Consider the following 16928-nt stretch of genomic DNA (forward strand, 5'->3'; position numbering starts at 1 on the left):
CGCAACTCTCCTTTATCCGGGCTTGGGACTGGCAATGAGAGCACAAAACTTCCACTGGCGCCATGTAGTAGACTGTTACACAGGTTGATTACAATCAAGAACTATCTAACAGTCTATTGCATGGGTTGATCACGAGGAGCGAATTAAATTTCTTAACAATCACACACAGATATATTGTATCAGCAAACAGTTTGAAGCTTATCCTAATATGTTTTGTCAGGAACACGGGCGAGTTCATGATGTCAAGATATAGAGAAGTGGCAGACATTGTTCTAAAATACCTAGAACACAGAGATCGTCTTGTTCGCCTCAGCATAACATCATTACTTCCTCGTATTGCACACTTCCTGCGTGACCGTTTTGTGACTAACTATTTAAAGGTTCTCATTCTATCTTTTGCTTCATCATAGCTTTGAAAATTCTAGGAATGTTACTTCATAAGAATTTTCTTTTAAAATTGGGTTAAGCTATTGATATTTTAAATTTTAGTTGATTAGCTGCTGATTTGTTAATGGAGGAAGTGTCGATACTACGATGCTGGGTTTCCTTACCTGTATCTTTTGCTTACTGTTTCATCATTTCATGCACAGATTTGCATGGATCATATTCTTGCTGTTCTGCGTATCCCAGCTGAGCGTGCCAGTGGGTTCATTGCTTTGGGAGAGATGGCTGGTGCTTTGGATGGGGAGCTCGTCTATTATTTGCCGACAATTACGTCACATTTGCGTGATGCGGTATGTGATGTAGATGTTTTTAACAAATTTCACCTTTTGACTATAAGCAGGGTTGTTGAATTGTAACACATATTTGATCCATAGATTGCTCCACGTAGAGGTAGACCTTCCCTTGAGGCCTTGGCTTGTATTGGAAGCTTTGCGAAAGCCATGGGGCCTGCTATGGAAACTCATCTTCGTAGTCTTTTGGATGCTATGTTTTCTGCCGGGCTTTCTCCCACTCTTGTAGAAGCCTTGGGACAGATAACTGACAGGTATGCTTCAAAACCTGGCTGGTCTTCAATTCTTATCTCTAGCTATTTGGAAGTTATTTGGTCTCCCATGATTTGGCTTTGAACATTTCAGTATCCCATCTTTGCTGCCTACCATACAAGAGCGCTTGCTTGATTGCATTTCAATAGCCCTTTCCAAGTCCCCTTATCCCCAGGCAAGGCCGGGTGTTATGGTTACTCGTAGCAATTTGATGAACACTCCTCAGCAAGTTTCAGATGTTACCGGTTCAACCCTTGTGCAACTTGCTTTGAGAACTCTTGCTCGTTTCAATTTCAAGGTAGTCTCATCTTATTTTTCTATTTATGCATTTCTTTTGCCACTCACTTCCAACTTGTCGACAATTTATGGTCTAGGGCCATGAGCTTCTCGAGTTTGCAAGAGACTCGGTTGTTATATATTTGGATGACGATGATGGTGCTACGCGAAGAGATGCTGCGCTATGCTGTTGCAGATTAGTTGCAAACTCATTTTCTGGAACAGCATGTACACAGTTTAGTTCAAGTAGGTCCAATCGAACTGGTGGAGGGAGGCGTCGTCGCCTTGTTGAGGAGGTTTGTCTTGAAATGGTTCAGTTCATTTACTACTGCTATTATGTGTTTGGAATGGATGGATCTGTGCATGTTTATTATTCTTTTGTCCATCATTATTTGGTTATGCTATGACCTATGGCCTTTCTGCTTCCTTTTACCTTTTATTCATGTTAGCTGGCATTTGTAAATTTTTTTTTTGAAGAATGGCATTTTTCTAAATTTTGATGAGATCCACTATCTTATTTAAAAGGTGATTTGAATTATGAGAAGGTTATGAACCTATGCCATGGGCGGTTATATAGACTGGGTGAAAAATTGATTTTTTTTTTTATTTTATTTTATAGGAATTGTGTGAAAAAGGAATGTTGATGTCCACTGGTAGCCAATTATAAAACTTTTTGCTAATTTACCATTATAACAATACAAACTATTGAGAGAAATGCTAAGACAACGACGTCGATGGTGATTATTTGAATTACGAGAAACCATCTAGTGTTTGCCATTTTCTTTCTTAGATATTTGACACCATCCAAGTACACATGGCACACATTTATGATATCTTCTCTGTTCATCTAGTGAGCCCTACCTTTGATGGGCTGTACCACAAATATCTAATTTGCCAAACGATCCTAATGATGATTGGGGGACTTTCCCTTCTAAGTGGACCATTGGTTGGGCTTTTCTCACAACTATCCATTTGTACTGGTCAAAAGTCTTTTATCCTTAATTACGTTGCTGTGCTACTGTGGTGAAAGATAAGAGGTGGATTAGGGAAGCTCTAATGCATGTGGGTAGACAGATCGGGGTTGTAGGGACCGAGAGGAAGATTACTGTGAATTGTTCCAATTTGTGGAGGCTCGCTGAAGACGAAAGGAATAGTCTATTTCTCCTAAGAAGACCCATTGTTCCCTAAAAGGCAATAGAAACTGGTACATCTCAGTTCCTTCGTTTCTTATGATGCTTGGAAGGCAAAAACGTTGTCCAAATGAAGATCCTAAGTTGGAATGTGAGGGGTTTGGGCTCAAAGGACGAGGGATCAGATTCAGGAGGTTTGTAGGAACACTAAAGTGTAAATTATCTTGTTCCAGGAAACACAAATTCAAGGCTTTGTGATGTAGGACCAATGCATGAACTCAAGTAATGTGTGAGATCAATCAACAAACTTAAATTAACCTTTGATGCAGGACAACAATCCACTTGCTCCAAAAGCTCGAACTGATAGAGCGTGGCAAATTAATCCATTTATCTTCTAGCCTAGGTCCCACATCCCATGGGTTAGGTCCTCGGCCGAACTCCCCCGTGGGCCCCACATCACATGGGTTTTGCCTCACATGAGCTACCCGCTTCACATGAGCCACCCGCCTCTCATGGGCCGCCCACCCCGAGCATGCCCCTGCATCCCACAGGTCACCCACTCGAGCCCGGTGTGAAAATGCCCCTACATTAATCACCCCTAGTGGAAACAAAGACTGGGAGCTACTCGGCTAAAGGAGGGTGGTATGAGCACAAGATTTTTTCATAGCATGGCAACTGCTTGGGTAAAATGTAATAAGATGAGTAGCATTGTAGTAAAGGATGAAAGGGTGGAAGAGAAGGAAAGGATTTGTGATAGGGTAGTGCAATTTTATTAAGAGTTGTTAACAATGGAAGGGTGGAAAAGGTCAATTCTTGATAATTTGCATTTCCAAAGCATTTTAAGGATGGAAGTGGTTTTGCTTGAAGTGGAGTTTTCTGAAGCTGAAGTTAAGAAAGCTATGGACTCCTTGGGAACAAAGCGCCGAGGTCGGATGGATTCCCTTTGGCATTCTTCTAGTTTTTCTGGGAAAGTGTGAAAGGGGATGTGATGGAGTTCGAGAGAGTATCACAATTGAGGGAAGCTTTCGAAGAAATACGGGCCTCATTCATTGCGTTGATTCCTAAGGTTTAGGAAGCAAAAAATTTGAAGGATTATACACCATATGCTTAATCCGAAGCATCTTGTGGGGGTACATGTGTGCGGGCCTATGACTGGGTCCTTGGGTACATACACTTGGGTCTTATGTTATGGACCTTTATCTTTAAATTTTCAACCTTTTATCTTTATTTTATGCTTTCCTTATTTGCCCCTTAGCCTTCCTTTAGTTATTCCTTCATATAAGGGCATATATGTAATTTTACCTTTTCTATTATTATAAGTAAGTAGGGTTGGACATCCCAGCCCCATACGCTCTCTTTTTCTTAAATTCTTTCATTCTTCTTAACGTGGTATCAGAGCCTAAGTGCTTTTAGGGTTTCTTCTTCTTCTAGGATTTCTCCACCTCTTTGATATTTGGAGTACTCCCTTGGCGCAGGGAGGGATGGGATGATGTTGATCACCGTCTTCCTCAGGGGATAACTACTCTGAATCCACGGAGCTCTCTAGACTCCTCACAAAGCTTCCTTGAATCCATGAGGGATAAAAGCAAAAGTATTTCCAAATAAATTCGAAATAACTTGATTGATCATAAAAAAACGAAATTACAACTCTTTAAATAAGTAACTCAAACCTAAGATGGAGTTTTAGACTTAGACTCTAACTCAAACACCTAAAAACGTGACTTACTATAAATAGTAAACTTACTATTTATAGACGACCTCTATTCCTATTAGACTTCATGGTTTCGGCCAAAAATAGCAAGTGTCCAATTTGGCCCAACCATGTTATTCTCCTAACTTTTCTAAGCCCTTTTCATGTTGGGCACGACTTCTACAACTCAAAGGATCAAAGTTATACTTGAACTAAAACTTACTATTTATAGTAAAAACGAAACTAAATGGGACTTTTGACCGTCGATCTGATGGAATCTCACAAATTCGATGTGGGCAACCCTGCGTAGCGGGGTTGGTTGGCTTAAGTAGGTTCTCCCACCCCGAAATCATATAAAATATGTTGAAAAACTCATCCCGGTTTGTGAGATACGACTGATTTAAGGTTCCGATGGTTCGGATCGTTTTCTCCTCCGATCGGCTTTCTCTGGTTCATCTTAAGTAGGTTCTCCAACCCGCTTTACATCATCCCCCTATTTTGGGCAATCTCTAGTTGCAGTCTCAATGGCCCAAAGTTACGCCAAGTCGGGATCCCCCCCAAGTGGGTGAGTAGTATGAGCCGCCTCTGCTGGAGCCAATTCTTGAGCTGCTAGGGGCAAACCATTGCCTGTATAAGGATAAGGCCGCCTCGCTTTCCGCAAGAGATTAGGGGAACAATGCTTTGGACTATTCCATTCTCGTACTAGCCACCACTTCAGATCCTGATCCTTTGCAATTTCTGGCTCCATATTCTGGGTGTGCCATGGGGGAATATTTACGTGATAATGGAATGCACGCATTAATAATCTATGATGATCTTAGTAAATAGGCGGTGGCATATCGACAAATGTCATTATTGTTACCCGGACCACCAGGCCGTGAGGCTTTCCTAGGGGATGTGTTCCATTTACATTCTCATCTCTTAGAAAGAGTCGCTAAATGATTGGACCGGATAGGTGCAGGTAGCTCGACTGTGTTACCTGTCATTGAAACACAAGCTAGAGACGTATCTACCTATATCCCCACCAATGTGATCCCCATTACAGATGGACAAATCTGAATGTAGGGTTATTTTCACAGCGGGCTCGAGTGGGGTTGCCTATGGGATGCAGGGGCACAATTGGGGTGGGCGGTCCATGTGAGGCGAGCCCCAATTGTGTGAGGCGGTACCCCTGTGATTTGGGGCCCGCGAGGGGGGTTCGACCGAGGTCCTGACCCATGAGATATAGGGCATGGGCTATGAGATAAAGGGATTGATTCGACATGCTTTAAATAGTTCGAGCTTTTAAAGCAAGTGGTTAATTGTCCCGCGTCAAATTGGTATTAGAGCGGGAGGTCTCGTGTTTGAGACTTCTCACCGGGGGTGATTAATGCAGGGGCATTTTCACATCAGGCTCGAGTGGGGTTGCCTGTGGGATGCAGGGGCACATTCGAGGTGGGCGGCTCGTGTGAGGCGGGCCCCACCTGTGTGAAGCAGGTGGTTCGTGTGAGGCGGTACCCATGTGATTTGGGGCCCACGAGGGGGGTCGGTCGAGGTCCTAACCCATGAGATGTGGGTGGGGCCTGGGCTAATGAGATAAAGGGATTGATTTGCCATCTTCTAAACAATTCCGGCTTTTAGAGCAAGCGGTTAATTGTCCCTTGTCAAATCTCTTTCTTCTTCTTTGTCTAGGGTTTCTTCATTTTTTATGGTTTTAAATAATGGGTTGCTGGATTTGAAGCCCTTGTTGATTCTTCCGGTTGAGAGATTGATATATTTGACGATTACTCGTCTGGATCTATCTCACGCTGTGAGTTTGGTTAGTTAACGCCTGCTCCACGTTATAGCTACCTTGAAGCAATTCGTTGCATCCTACGCTACATTAAATTGTCTCCTAGACATGACCTCTTATTTAGCTGTCATCATAAACTTGATGCTGAACAATACTCTGATGCAGATTGGGCAGGCTCTCCAGATGATAGTCACTCTACGCTACGTTTTTGTACTTTTTTCGGTGGCAATTTAGTCACCTGGAAGACCAAGAAGCAAACAATTGTGGCGTGGTCCAGTGTTGAGGCCGAGTATCATGTTATGACGAATACAATATGCAAAGTTATGTACTTGAAAAGCTTCATTTCTGAATTGGGATTTCCTGCAAAGACTCCTGTGCCTATGTTTTATGACAATCAAGTTGCTATTCATATAGCTTCTAAACCAGTTTTTCTTAACGCCCAAAACATGTTGAGGCTGATTGCCACTTTATTCGTGAGAATGTTGCTGTAGATGTTGTTTCCACTCCATTTGTTCCATCCTCGGAGTGGTTGGCGGATATCTTCACAAAGGTTCTTACAATGGAAGTTGGACGACGTGTTCTTGGCAAGCTGGGCATGATTGATATCTTCACCCCGGCTTGAGGGAGAGTGGGTATATGTGCGTGTGGCCCTATGATTGGGCCTACATGTAAATACACATGGGTCTTATATGTCATGGACCTTTATCCTTAATTTTTCCGCCTTTTATCTTTGTTTCATGCTTTCCTTATTTGCCCCTTACCCTTCTTTTAGTTTTTCCTTCATATAAGGGCATACATGTAATTTTTACCTTTTCTTCTATTGTTATAAATAAGAGTGGGCTGGACCTAGCCCTATATGCTCTCTCAAATTCTCTCCTTCTTCTTAACACTATAAAATCCTTGCTAAGGTTCTAGTGATTAGACTTAGAAGGAAGTTGTAATTTTCAAGTTTCAAGGTGCCTTCATTAAAGCTCGGGAAATTTTGGATAGTGCTCTGATAGCTCATGAGTGTATAAATGTTAGATACAAGGAACAATTGCAGGGCATTGTTTGTTAGCTAGATATTGAGAAAGCCCACGATAATGTGGATTGTTTTTGTTTTTTGTTTGAACTCCATGCTTGGGAGAATCGGATGCGGGGGAAGTGGATGGGTTGGGTAGAGGAGTGCATTGGCTTTCTTAGTTTTTTGGTATTGGTTAATGGATTGTCGAAAGGTTTTTTTGCTAGCCCAAGAGGTTTGAGGCAAGGGGATTCGTTATCCCTTCTCTTGTTTGTGGTGGTAGTCGAGGTGCTTGGCAGAATACTTGAACATGGGCAACAAAATGGTCTCTTTCGTGGCTTCTCTGCGTATAAGACGAACCCTTCGATTTCTCATCTTCAGTTCACGGATGGCACGCTTTTATTTTGTGATGTTGATGAGGTCAAGGTGAAAAATTTGAGGATAATCATTCGACGTTTTGAAGTGGTTTCTAGGTTGAAGGTGAATATTACTAAAAGTGTTGTGTTTGGCGTTCACTTGCCTAGGGAGGATCTTTTCAATTTGGCTAGTGTCTTTGGGTGCGAGGGGGGATCTTTCCCTTCCACCTATCTTGGGTTGTTGTTGTGCATGGGCAAGACGGCGAAACATTTGTTAGAAGTAGCCAAGGTATCCCGTATCGGTATCGGTTGGCGTAACGGTGTCCTCCAAAACCGATACGGATACGGGGGCGTAACGGTGATACGGGGGCGTAACGGCCCGTAACGGCGCAAAATTTTTTTTTTGCCAAAAAAATATGAAAAAATATGGATTAAATCCAGAATATTCTAAGCATTCCAAATATGCATTCATTTATAAATTGGAACATGTTTATGGTGGTGTAACGGTCCACTCTTTGGTGAGAAGTTGTATCGGACTGTCTGATGAATTTATGAACCAGATAACCTGAATTTGATCATATATTTAATTTTCTAACTATCTACTATCAATGATAGATATATTAGAATGAATGTAAAATGAAAATATCTTACATCAGGTGTTTGCAATTATTTTTGAGGAATTTCTCGAACATACCTGTGGTCCTGTGCAGTGTGGTGCACCATGCACGTGACTGTGATAGTGTAATTCCTGTCTATGACCTGTCATCCATCCTCAAGTCAAGAATATTAAAAAAAATAATTAGTAGTGTCTGATATACTCCCCTGCAACTTGATTAAGGATTACTTGATTGGTTGTCAGGGGAGCTATTTTAAATACAAGTTCGGCAGTGTCAAGTGTGTGCATGGCTTCTTGCAATAATACTGTTGTGAGCTGTCTGCTGCAACAAATACTTACCTTAACACAAATATATACTCACAAGTCACCACCAAAATGAAAATCTGCTTTTTTGTGGTTGCTCGACCTCCACATCATCGTCATCGTCACCATCAGGCTGAGGCTGTCTAATAGGTGTAGGTGCTGCATATCCATAATATCCAGTGCCAGAAGGAAATACTAGATCAACGAAACTAGAGGATGACTGATCCTGACTAGGCAACGACTCTGACCCGGAGTAAGGATATCCACTAGTGCCTGTCGAATAGCCATACTGGTGCCCATACTTAGGCTGTTGAGAATCTTGAGTTGAGAGTGTGTCTGCTGTGATGAGTAACTTGGATTTGGATCTGGATATCTATAATCATATGGATATTGATCGGGAGGACTACTCCAACATGAATGTGATGGAACAGACTCAGTATAACCATCATAATTCAATTCACCATAAGAATATCCATCATAATAACCAAGACGATGAGCCTGTTGATGTTTCGAACCTCTCGGACCCGGTGCACCAGTAGATGTACCCACCTCCTGCTAGCTGTATCGTGACTCGGTACACTCATAAGTCCGACCTCGTGTACCACCTCGTCTATGTTCATCGACATCATGATCTGTAGACGGCTGTATAGGGCACTGAGCAACACCAGAAGTGCCAGCACCAGGGGCAGGGGGGTCATCGTCTTCATCCGACACGGTCACGCTACCACTGCTCGTACTCTTTTGTTGATCTTGAGCCGTATCTGTACGTGGCATAAACGCTGCCCCTCTTACTGGGTCCAACACATCTGCACGACTCTCTTGTTGCGCTCTGCGTATTTCTGGGTCATCAATTTCCAATTCTTCACTATCCTCTTCAATTTGTTTTTCCCTTGTTTCCAACCAAGGTAGAAGTGGGTCATCTTCATCATAAATATTATCCAAGTTTATTGGACAGTAGTCTCCGTCATCAGCAGTTGTAATGCTCCTATGATGTCGTCGCATTCTTAGTTTTATATTGTAGTGCATGAAGACAAGTCTATCTAATGTTCTAGTCTGCAATCTATTCCTATTCTTTGAATGAATGAGCGCGAAACAACTCCAATTCCTTTCGCAGCTAGAGGAAGATGTTGCTCAAAACTTTTACTACAATTTTTTGGAGAGCCTTCGTACTCTCTCCGAAATTAATCCACCATTCGGCCGGTTGCAATCTAGATATTGCATGCTCGTGCAAGATCATCTCCAAAGCTACCAAGGCGATTTCCAAATGTATCTAATTCATTTAATGCCTTTATTTGCAAATCTAAGTCTTGCTCTAATCTCTTTATCACATTTTTTAGCCCGACACGAACTTCATCATCCGCAACAAATGATTGGGCATATCTATACCTAGGATTTAGGTAGTAACCTGCTGCATGAAGATCGTGATGGAGTTGGTTTGTCCATCTCTTGTCGATCATCTTCCAATAAGTCTGCCAACTTCTACAATCACGTTGAATTGCAAGCTTTACCTTATCCATGGCATCATATATGAAGCCCATGGTAGGTGCTTCATCGGATTCAACAAGACGGAGTACCCTCATTAGTGGCTCCATCACCTTTAGGATCGCCTTGACCTTCTTCCAATATTTGTTGTCCCGTATGGTGTTCACAACTTCGACCGGTATTCCTGATGTCTTCTTCTCATGTTTTGTGTTGAGTCATTCTCGGGAAGCGAACATCTCACTCAACTCTTCTCTATGCTGGAATAAACTCTCTAATGCTATAAAGTTTGTTGCAAATCTAGTCGCCGCAGGCCTCAACAACTCTCGTCCTTTCGTAAACTTTCTCATTATTGCAACTATTTGATTATGGTTGTAAATAAACGTCGTCACTTCCCTTGCCCTTTCGACCATTTCCTTAACATTCTTCTTCTTCCCAACATTTCCAATATAAGATCAATACAATGGGCAGCACATGGTGACCAAAAAAGATGTTTTCTCTTATCCATCAACATATGTCCTGCAAGCTTATATGATGCTTCATTATCTGTCACAATCTGCACTACATTCTCCTCTCCAATCTCTTCTACAACTTTATCCATTAGTTTAGTAATATAATTAGAATCTTTTGTTACTTCTGTGGCATTAATTGACTTGTGGTATATAGTTTCTAAGTGGCAGTATACCATGAAGTTGATCATGCTGCGTCTAGTTGGGCCAATCCAATCATCACACATGATCATCATCCTCCGGCTTGTCATACAGGTTTAAAGGTAGCCACGTATGCTTTCACATCCGCATACTCTGCATCTATCCATTTTCCCCTAATCTCCTTAGCCGTGGGAGCTTTTATTCCTTCACCTACTTCTGTTGCTGCATCAATTACCACCTGCCAATATGGAGAATTAGCCGCGTTAGGAGGTATGTTGGCATGTATAAATAACTTTGCTGCTGCTTTACCTAATTTCTCAACGGAAGTTCTACTCTACATTTGTTTTATCTTCTTTTGTTTAGTTGATTCTTTCCTAAACAGGATTGGATCAATAGAGGGTCTCATAGGCTCATTTACTTCTTCATCCAAACGTATAGGGGCATCACGTGAAGATGTCTGTCGTCGACTCCCAAACACACGTCGTAACCCACCAAACCTACACCCCCCACTCCCACCCCCACCCCCACCTGCAGAAGCAGTTGCACTTCCAGTCGCACTCCCACTCCCACTCCCACTCCCCCCCCCTGTATCAAGCACTGACCCTTGCGTGCCAAACATGCGGCGACGTTCTTCCTCTTCACGAGCTAGACGCAAGCTCTCTCTCCTAGCTATAGTTACTTCCCGATCTGAATCTTCATCAGAATCAATAATATCTTCATCATGAACGCCCATATATTCAGGACCAAACACCTGCTGTCGAGCTGCATCCAAAACATTATCTTTCTTCTTTTGTACAGCAGCACGTTTACCCTTCGACTCATCCAGACTAGCTTGCATTAAAAGCATTATCTCTTTCGGTACTCTACTACATGGCGCAACTTGACCCTTTCGATGTGCCAAATGTTGTTTGAGACGGGTAATTCCACCAGTCACTAGTCTATCACAATACTTGCACTTAATTTGGTGCCTAGTACCACCAACCCTCTCACAATGTTGCCATCCAATATCATCACTAACTTGTTGTTGGCCAGATCCAGACATTTCTTTAGGCTTAGGTAGACACTAGATAATTAGATTTGAGTATGAGTGTATGACCTATGTTAATAAAGATGGTTTTATATTCTAACTAAACCCTAAGAAGCTCCAAGGCAAAACCTGTCCAATATAAGCAAATAAAAACATAAAGTCACTAATTCGAAAATAGAAAAAAATTATAAAATGACACCCCAAATCTGTAAAATACACATTAACATGTTCTACTATGATTAACATATCACATGGCATGATTAAAATAGTAAAACAATCATTAAAAAATTATTTTTTAAATTTAAAAAAGAAGGGCCATAATTAATGCGTAAATAGAAAAAATATTAAAAAATTATAAAATGGCACCCCAAATCTGTAAAATGCACATTAACATATTCTACTATGATTAACACATCATATGGCATGATTAAAACAGTAATACAACCATTAAAAATTGATTTTTCGAATTTTTAAAAAAGGGACAAAATTCATGCGTAAATAGAAAAAATATTTAAAAAATATAAAATGGGACCCCAAATCTGTAAAATGCACATTAACATGTTCTACTATGATTAACACATCATATGGAGTGATTAAAACAGCAAAACAATCATTAAAAATTGATTTTTCGAATTTTAAAAAAAAGGAGCAAAATTCATGCGTAAATAGAAAAAAATATTTAAAAAATATAAAATGGGACCCCAAATCTGTAAAATGCACATTAACATGTTCTACTATGATTAACACATCATATGGAGTGATTAAAACAGCAAAAAAATAATTAAAAATTGATTTTTGAATTTTAAAAAAAGGGGCAAAATTCATGCGTAAATAGAAAAAATATTTAAAAAATATAAAATGGGACCCCAAATCTGTAAAATGCACATTAACATGTTCTACTATGATTAACACATCATATGGAGTGATTAAAACAGCAAAACAATCATTAAAAATTGATTTTTTGAATTTTAAAAAAAGGGGCAAAATTCATGCGTAAATAAAAAAATTAAAAAAATATAAAATGGGTCCCCAAATCTGTAAAATGCACATTAACATGTTCTACTATGATTAACACATCATATGGAATGATTAAAACAGCAAAACAATCATTAAAAATTGATTTTTTGAATTTTAAAAAAAAGGGCAAAATTCATGCGTAAATAGAAAAAATATTTAAAAATATAAAATGGGTCCCCAAATCTGTAAAATGCACATTAACATGTTCTACTATGATTAACACATCATATGGAGTGATTAAAACAGCAAAACAATCATTAAAAATTGATTTTTTGAATTTGAAAAAAAAGGGGCAAAATTCATGCGTAAATAAAAAAAATAATTAAAAAAATATTAAATGGCACCCCAAATCTGTAAAAGGCATATTAACTTGTTCTACGATGAGTCACACAGCATATGAGATAATTAAAATAGCAAAACATATTAAAAAAAGTATAAATACCTATTTTTGACAAATTTATGAAAAATGGCCCACCAAGCTTTGATTCAACAAAATCCGCCAATATAATGTGTTTTTTCCTCAAATATTCACCCAAGGTTGGTCGAAATTAGCAGTAGAAGGAGTGAGGAGGAGTTTGGAAGCAAGAAATTTCGAAAAAACATCAAAAACGGACCTTAAAATGCAAAAAAAAATGGCCGTTTTTCGACCGTTACGCCCATGACCGTTACGCCCGAACCGCCCGTTACGCCCGTTTTGGGCCCGTTTTGGCCCCGAATCGGGTAACGGTGTGTACCGTTACCGTTACGTATCGGCCGTAACGGCCGATACGCAACCGTTTTGGCATTCCCTGGAAGTAGCAGTAGAAAGGGTTGAAAGGTAGTTAGCTCGATGGAGGTGCCGGCATCCATGCCTTGAGGGTCATATAACTCTAATTAAGCAACACTACCAAACTTGGATTTACTTTATGTCACTTCATCACTATTCGATGTTGGTATTTGTGAGATTGGATATATTACATCGTGATTTCCTTTGGTAAGGCGCGGAAAGGGTCTCCAAGTTCCATTTATTAAATTGGAAAGAGGTGTGTAAGCCTTATGGTAAGGGAGGGTCTGGAATTATGGATTTGAAGGTGGCGAATAGAGCGTGGTTGGGCAAGTGGTTATGGAGGTTTGGGTCAGAAGAAGATGCATTATGGAGGGCCATGGCTTCTAAATATATATGGTTGTGGTGTAGGAGGTTGGTGCACTAAGGAATCATGTTTATATAGAGCTTTGGCGATTTGGAAAGGGATCCTCTCAGTAAAGCATAGATTTGATGAAGGTGTGATTTTATTCCTGAGGATGGAGAGGATTTGATTTTGGGAAGATGTGTGGGTTAGAGATTCGCTGTTGTAAATCTTGTTCCAAAAAATTGCTTGATTGCTCGATTGTTTTCGAATCGTATAATTATGGTGCACAATGTGCCTTGCTACGTGGTAATGCTGTGGTGTGGTCTCCACCGCGCCGGTTGTTCCTTTCGGATGAAGGTCTAATTGAAATGGCTTTGCTTCTTAATCTTCTCCATTTGTATCAATTGACTAGTGGGGAAGAGTACCATATGTTGTGGTGAAGGGATAAATAAGGGAAGTTCTCAGTTAGGTCATTCTAGATAATGCTTCACAAGCTCGAGTTGGAGGGAGTATTTATGAATAAAAAGCATGTGTGGTCCTACAATGCCTTTGAAGATTGCGGCTTTTGATTGGCTTGTTGGTAGGGAAAGGGTCTTGATCGTGGATAATCTTCAAAAGTGGGGGATGATCTTACCCAATTTCTACTTGATGTGCGGTGCTTACCTTGAATTTGTCAATCATTTGTTTCTCCATTGCCCTTATGCTTTCCCAGTGTTTGCTTGATGTGTGGTGCTTACTTTGAATCGGTCAATCATTTGTTCCTTCATTGCCCTTTCGCTTTCAAGGTGTGGAATGGTTTTTTCACCATATTCAATGTTTCTTAGGTGATGCTAGGTTTTGTTGGAAATTTTTTGATGGCTTGGCATGGTTTGGAGGTAGGAATGGAGAAGAAGGCTTCATGGCGGCTGTGTTTGATGGTGGGTCTCTGGGCGATCTTGGAGGAGAGAAACGGGAGGTGTTTTTGCAACGTTAGCCATAGTTCTAAGTGGGTAATAGCGAGGGCTAAGGGTTTTGTTATGGAATGGGGTATGTGTAATGGTAGGGAGAATGTTTGTATTTTGCCTATGTCGTGTGTGTGTGTGCGCGCGCGCGCTAAAATTACTGTTATCATTTAGGAAAAAAAGCCTTCTAGTTTTTTTTTTAATTTATAATTATTATTTAAATTCAGTTTTTGATGAATAGAGTCATTTTGTTAAAGTAAATGAAATGAAGGAAAAACAACCAAATGCCAAAGCAAACATAATCCAAACTGTCAAAAGTCTTCAAGTTCGATGATTAGAATTGCCCAATCAATGTCCATCCTTGGAAATGCCCAACTGATGAATGGTCTGGATCTCATAAGCATGTGCCATGTGTATGGGGATACTGTTGGATACCAAGGAAACAATCAAATAATGGGTCCTTACTTGAAATTTACTAGGGTTTCAATACTTTAGTTTACCGATACCCTTTTATGTATATTGTATATTGAAGTTCTTGGCCAGCTTTCTCTGTAAGCCATGACAGCCTAACTTGTCTTGCTAGTCATGACAATGCTAGTCATGACAATCCAACTTGGCTCCTTCGATTATTGTTGTTGTTATTCTTATTCATATTATTATTGTTATTAATATTTGTATTGTTGTTATTAGTCTTACTATTAGTAGTGTTACTATTAAGATATCTATTACTATTACTACCATTATTTATTTATTCATTATTATTACCTTTCAAAATTATTATTATTATTGTTATTATTATTCCTTGATGGAATGAATTTTACTGTATTCAAGTGAAAACAAAAATACAACATGGATGATTAAAGAGAAGATGAGACGAGAGGTCGTCAGCTCAAATACACGAAATACTCCTCTCCCCACTTGCTGTCAAGCGCACCCAAAGGCTAACAGGCAAATGTATTAGAGGCTTTTACCCAAACGGCTACTTGCCACTTTGCTTTCATAAAAACATCCACTATGAGGTTTGACTTATCACTTAGAGGCCTCCTCTTTGCTTTCATTCAATGGTTTGTTTCCTTGACCATATAAAGAACCACCCCAAGTTCTAGTTGTTGGTGTTATTGTTTTCTCTTTCGTTTTGTTCTTGATATTGTTATTAGGAAAGATAAACAGAACACAAAGAGAGGCCTAGAAGGGCAGACAACAAATAATGTGTCATATGTTGGGGATGCAACTAGCCCTATTAGGACTTTTTCAGTGTAGAAGCAACCTCAGACGGAATCACACAACGCAATAGGGAAAGAAAAATTGAAGCAACCACAGAGAATACACTAATTTTATGTGGAATAACTCTTGTGCTAAAAAACCATGACACCAAGTGACAAACAATCCACTATAATAAGAAAGTTACAAGAAATGGAACAACTTACAGATGAGAAACCATATCTTCTCTGTCAAAACCCTTGAAAACGTGCCAAGCTCCTTTCGTTCCACCCTAATTGCGTAATTAGAAGCCAATTTATACACTTCCGCACGAAATTAGAAACAAAAACCCACACTTACGCATTGCGCTCGGTTGCACCTTCTAATGCAGGGGCATTTTCACACCGGGCTCGAGTGGGGTTGCCTGTGGGATGCAGGGGCACACTTGGCGTGGGCGATACCCATATGATTTGGGGCCCACGAGGGAGGTCTTGTGTTCGAGACTACTTACTGGGGGTGATTAATGTGCATTTCACACTGGGCTCGAGTGGGGTAGCTTGTGGGATGCGGGGACACACTCACGGTGGGTAGCTCATGTGAAGTGGTACCCATGTGATTTGGGGCCCACGAGGGGGGTTCGGTCGAGGTCCTAACCGATGCGATGTGAGGCCTGGGCTATGAGATAAAAGGATTAATTCGCTATGCTTTAATAGTTCGAGCTTTTAGAGCAAGTGATTAATTATCCTACATCACCTTCGGTTGACCGAGACATTAACAGTCTCTCGGTCAACCAAAATAGATCTCAGTCAACTGGAAACATCACAGCGTGCTTCGGTGAATCGAATAACACTGCACCAGATTAAAGACACTATCAACAATCTCCACCGTGGCTTTAATCCTCCAACTCCACTATTCCAATTTACTATCGCCATCTCTAAATTTCTTCACAGTAGATCCATCATTGCAGCTTCTTGTGCACACTCCACCTTAATTCCTTCTTTGTTAAGCCTAGAGAAGTCGAGCAAAACCTGAACTTCTCTATAGGAGCAACCTTTGTAAGCATGTTTATCGGATTCTCACTGATGTGAATCTTTTTAAGAGTAACACCGCCTTCCTTTAGCATCTGCCAGATAAAATGATGATGAACATTAACGTGTTTAGTTCGGGAATGGTATACCGAATTCTTAGTCAAATTGATTGCACTTTTGCTATCACAATGGATAGGCACGACTTCTTGCTGAAGCCCCAACTCATTCATCATCCCTTTCAACCAAACAACCTCCTCGAATGCTTCCTTCACTACCATATGTTCCGCTTCGATTGTGGAAAGTGCAACACAGACTAAAGCTTCGGTATCCAATTAATCGTTCCACTTGC

The 16928-nt window shown here is 40.5% G+C and overlaps 1 protein-coding gene across 2 annotated transcripts in view; it reads left to right on the forward strand.

Annotated features, from left to right (window-relative positions):
* The window catches only part of LOC131228680 (serine/threonine-protein kinase TOR), a 107658-nt gene that overhangs the window by 4518 nt on the left and 86212 nt on the right, over nt 1-16928 (forward strand). For both annotated transcript variants that reach the window (XM_058224522.1, XM_058224521.1), the window contains exons 6-10: nt 221-380; nt 591-734; nt 819-988; nt 1080-1284; nt 1361-1558. In XM_058224522.1, coding sequence (XP_058080505.1) covers nt 221-380; nt 591-734; nt 819-988; nt 1080-1284; nt 1361-1558 — 877 coding nt within the window. The remainder of the gene's footprint in view (nt 1-220; nt 381-590; nt 735-818; nt 989-1079; nt 1285-1360; nt 1559-16928) is intronic.

This window comes from Magnolia sinica, chromosome 16 (assembly GCF_029962835.1).
Source record: "Magnolia sinica isolate HGM2019 chromosome 16, MsV1, whole genome shotgun sequence".
Lineage (NCBI taxonomy): Eukaryota > Viridiplantae > Streptophyta > Magnoliopsida > Magnoliales > Magnoliaceae > Magnolia > Magnolia sinica.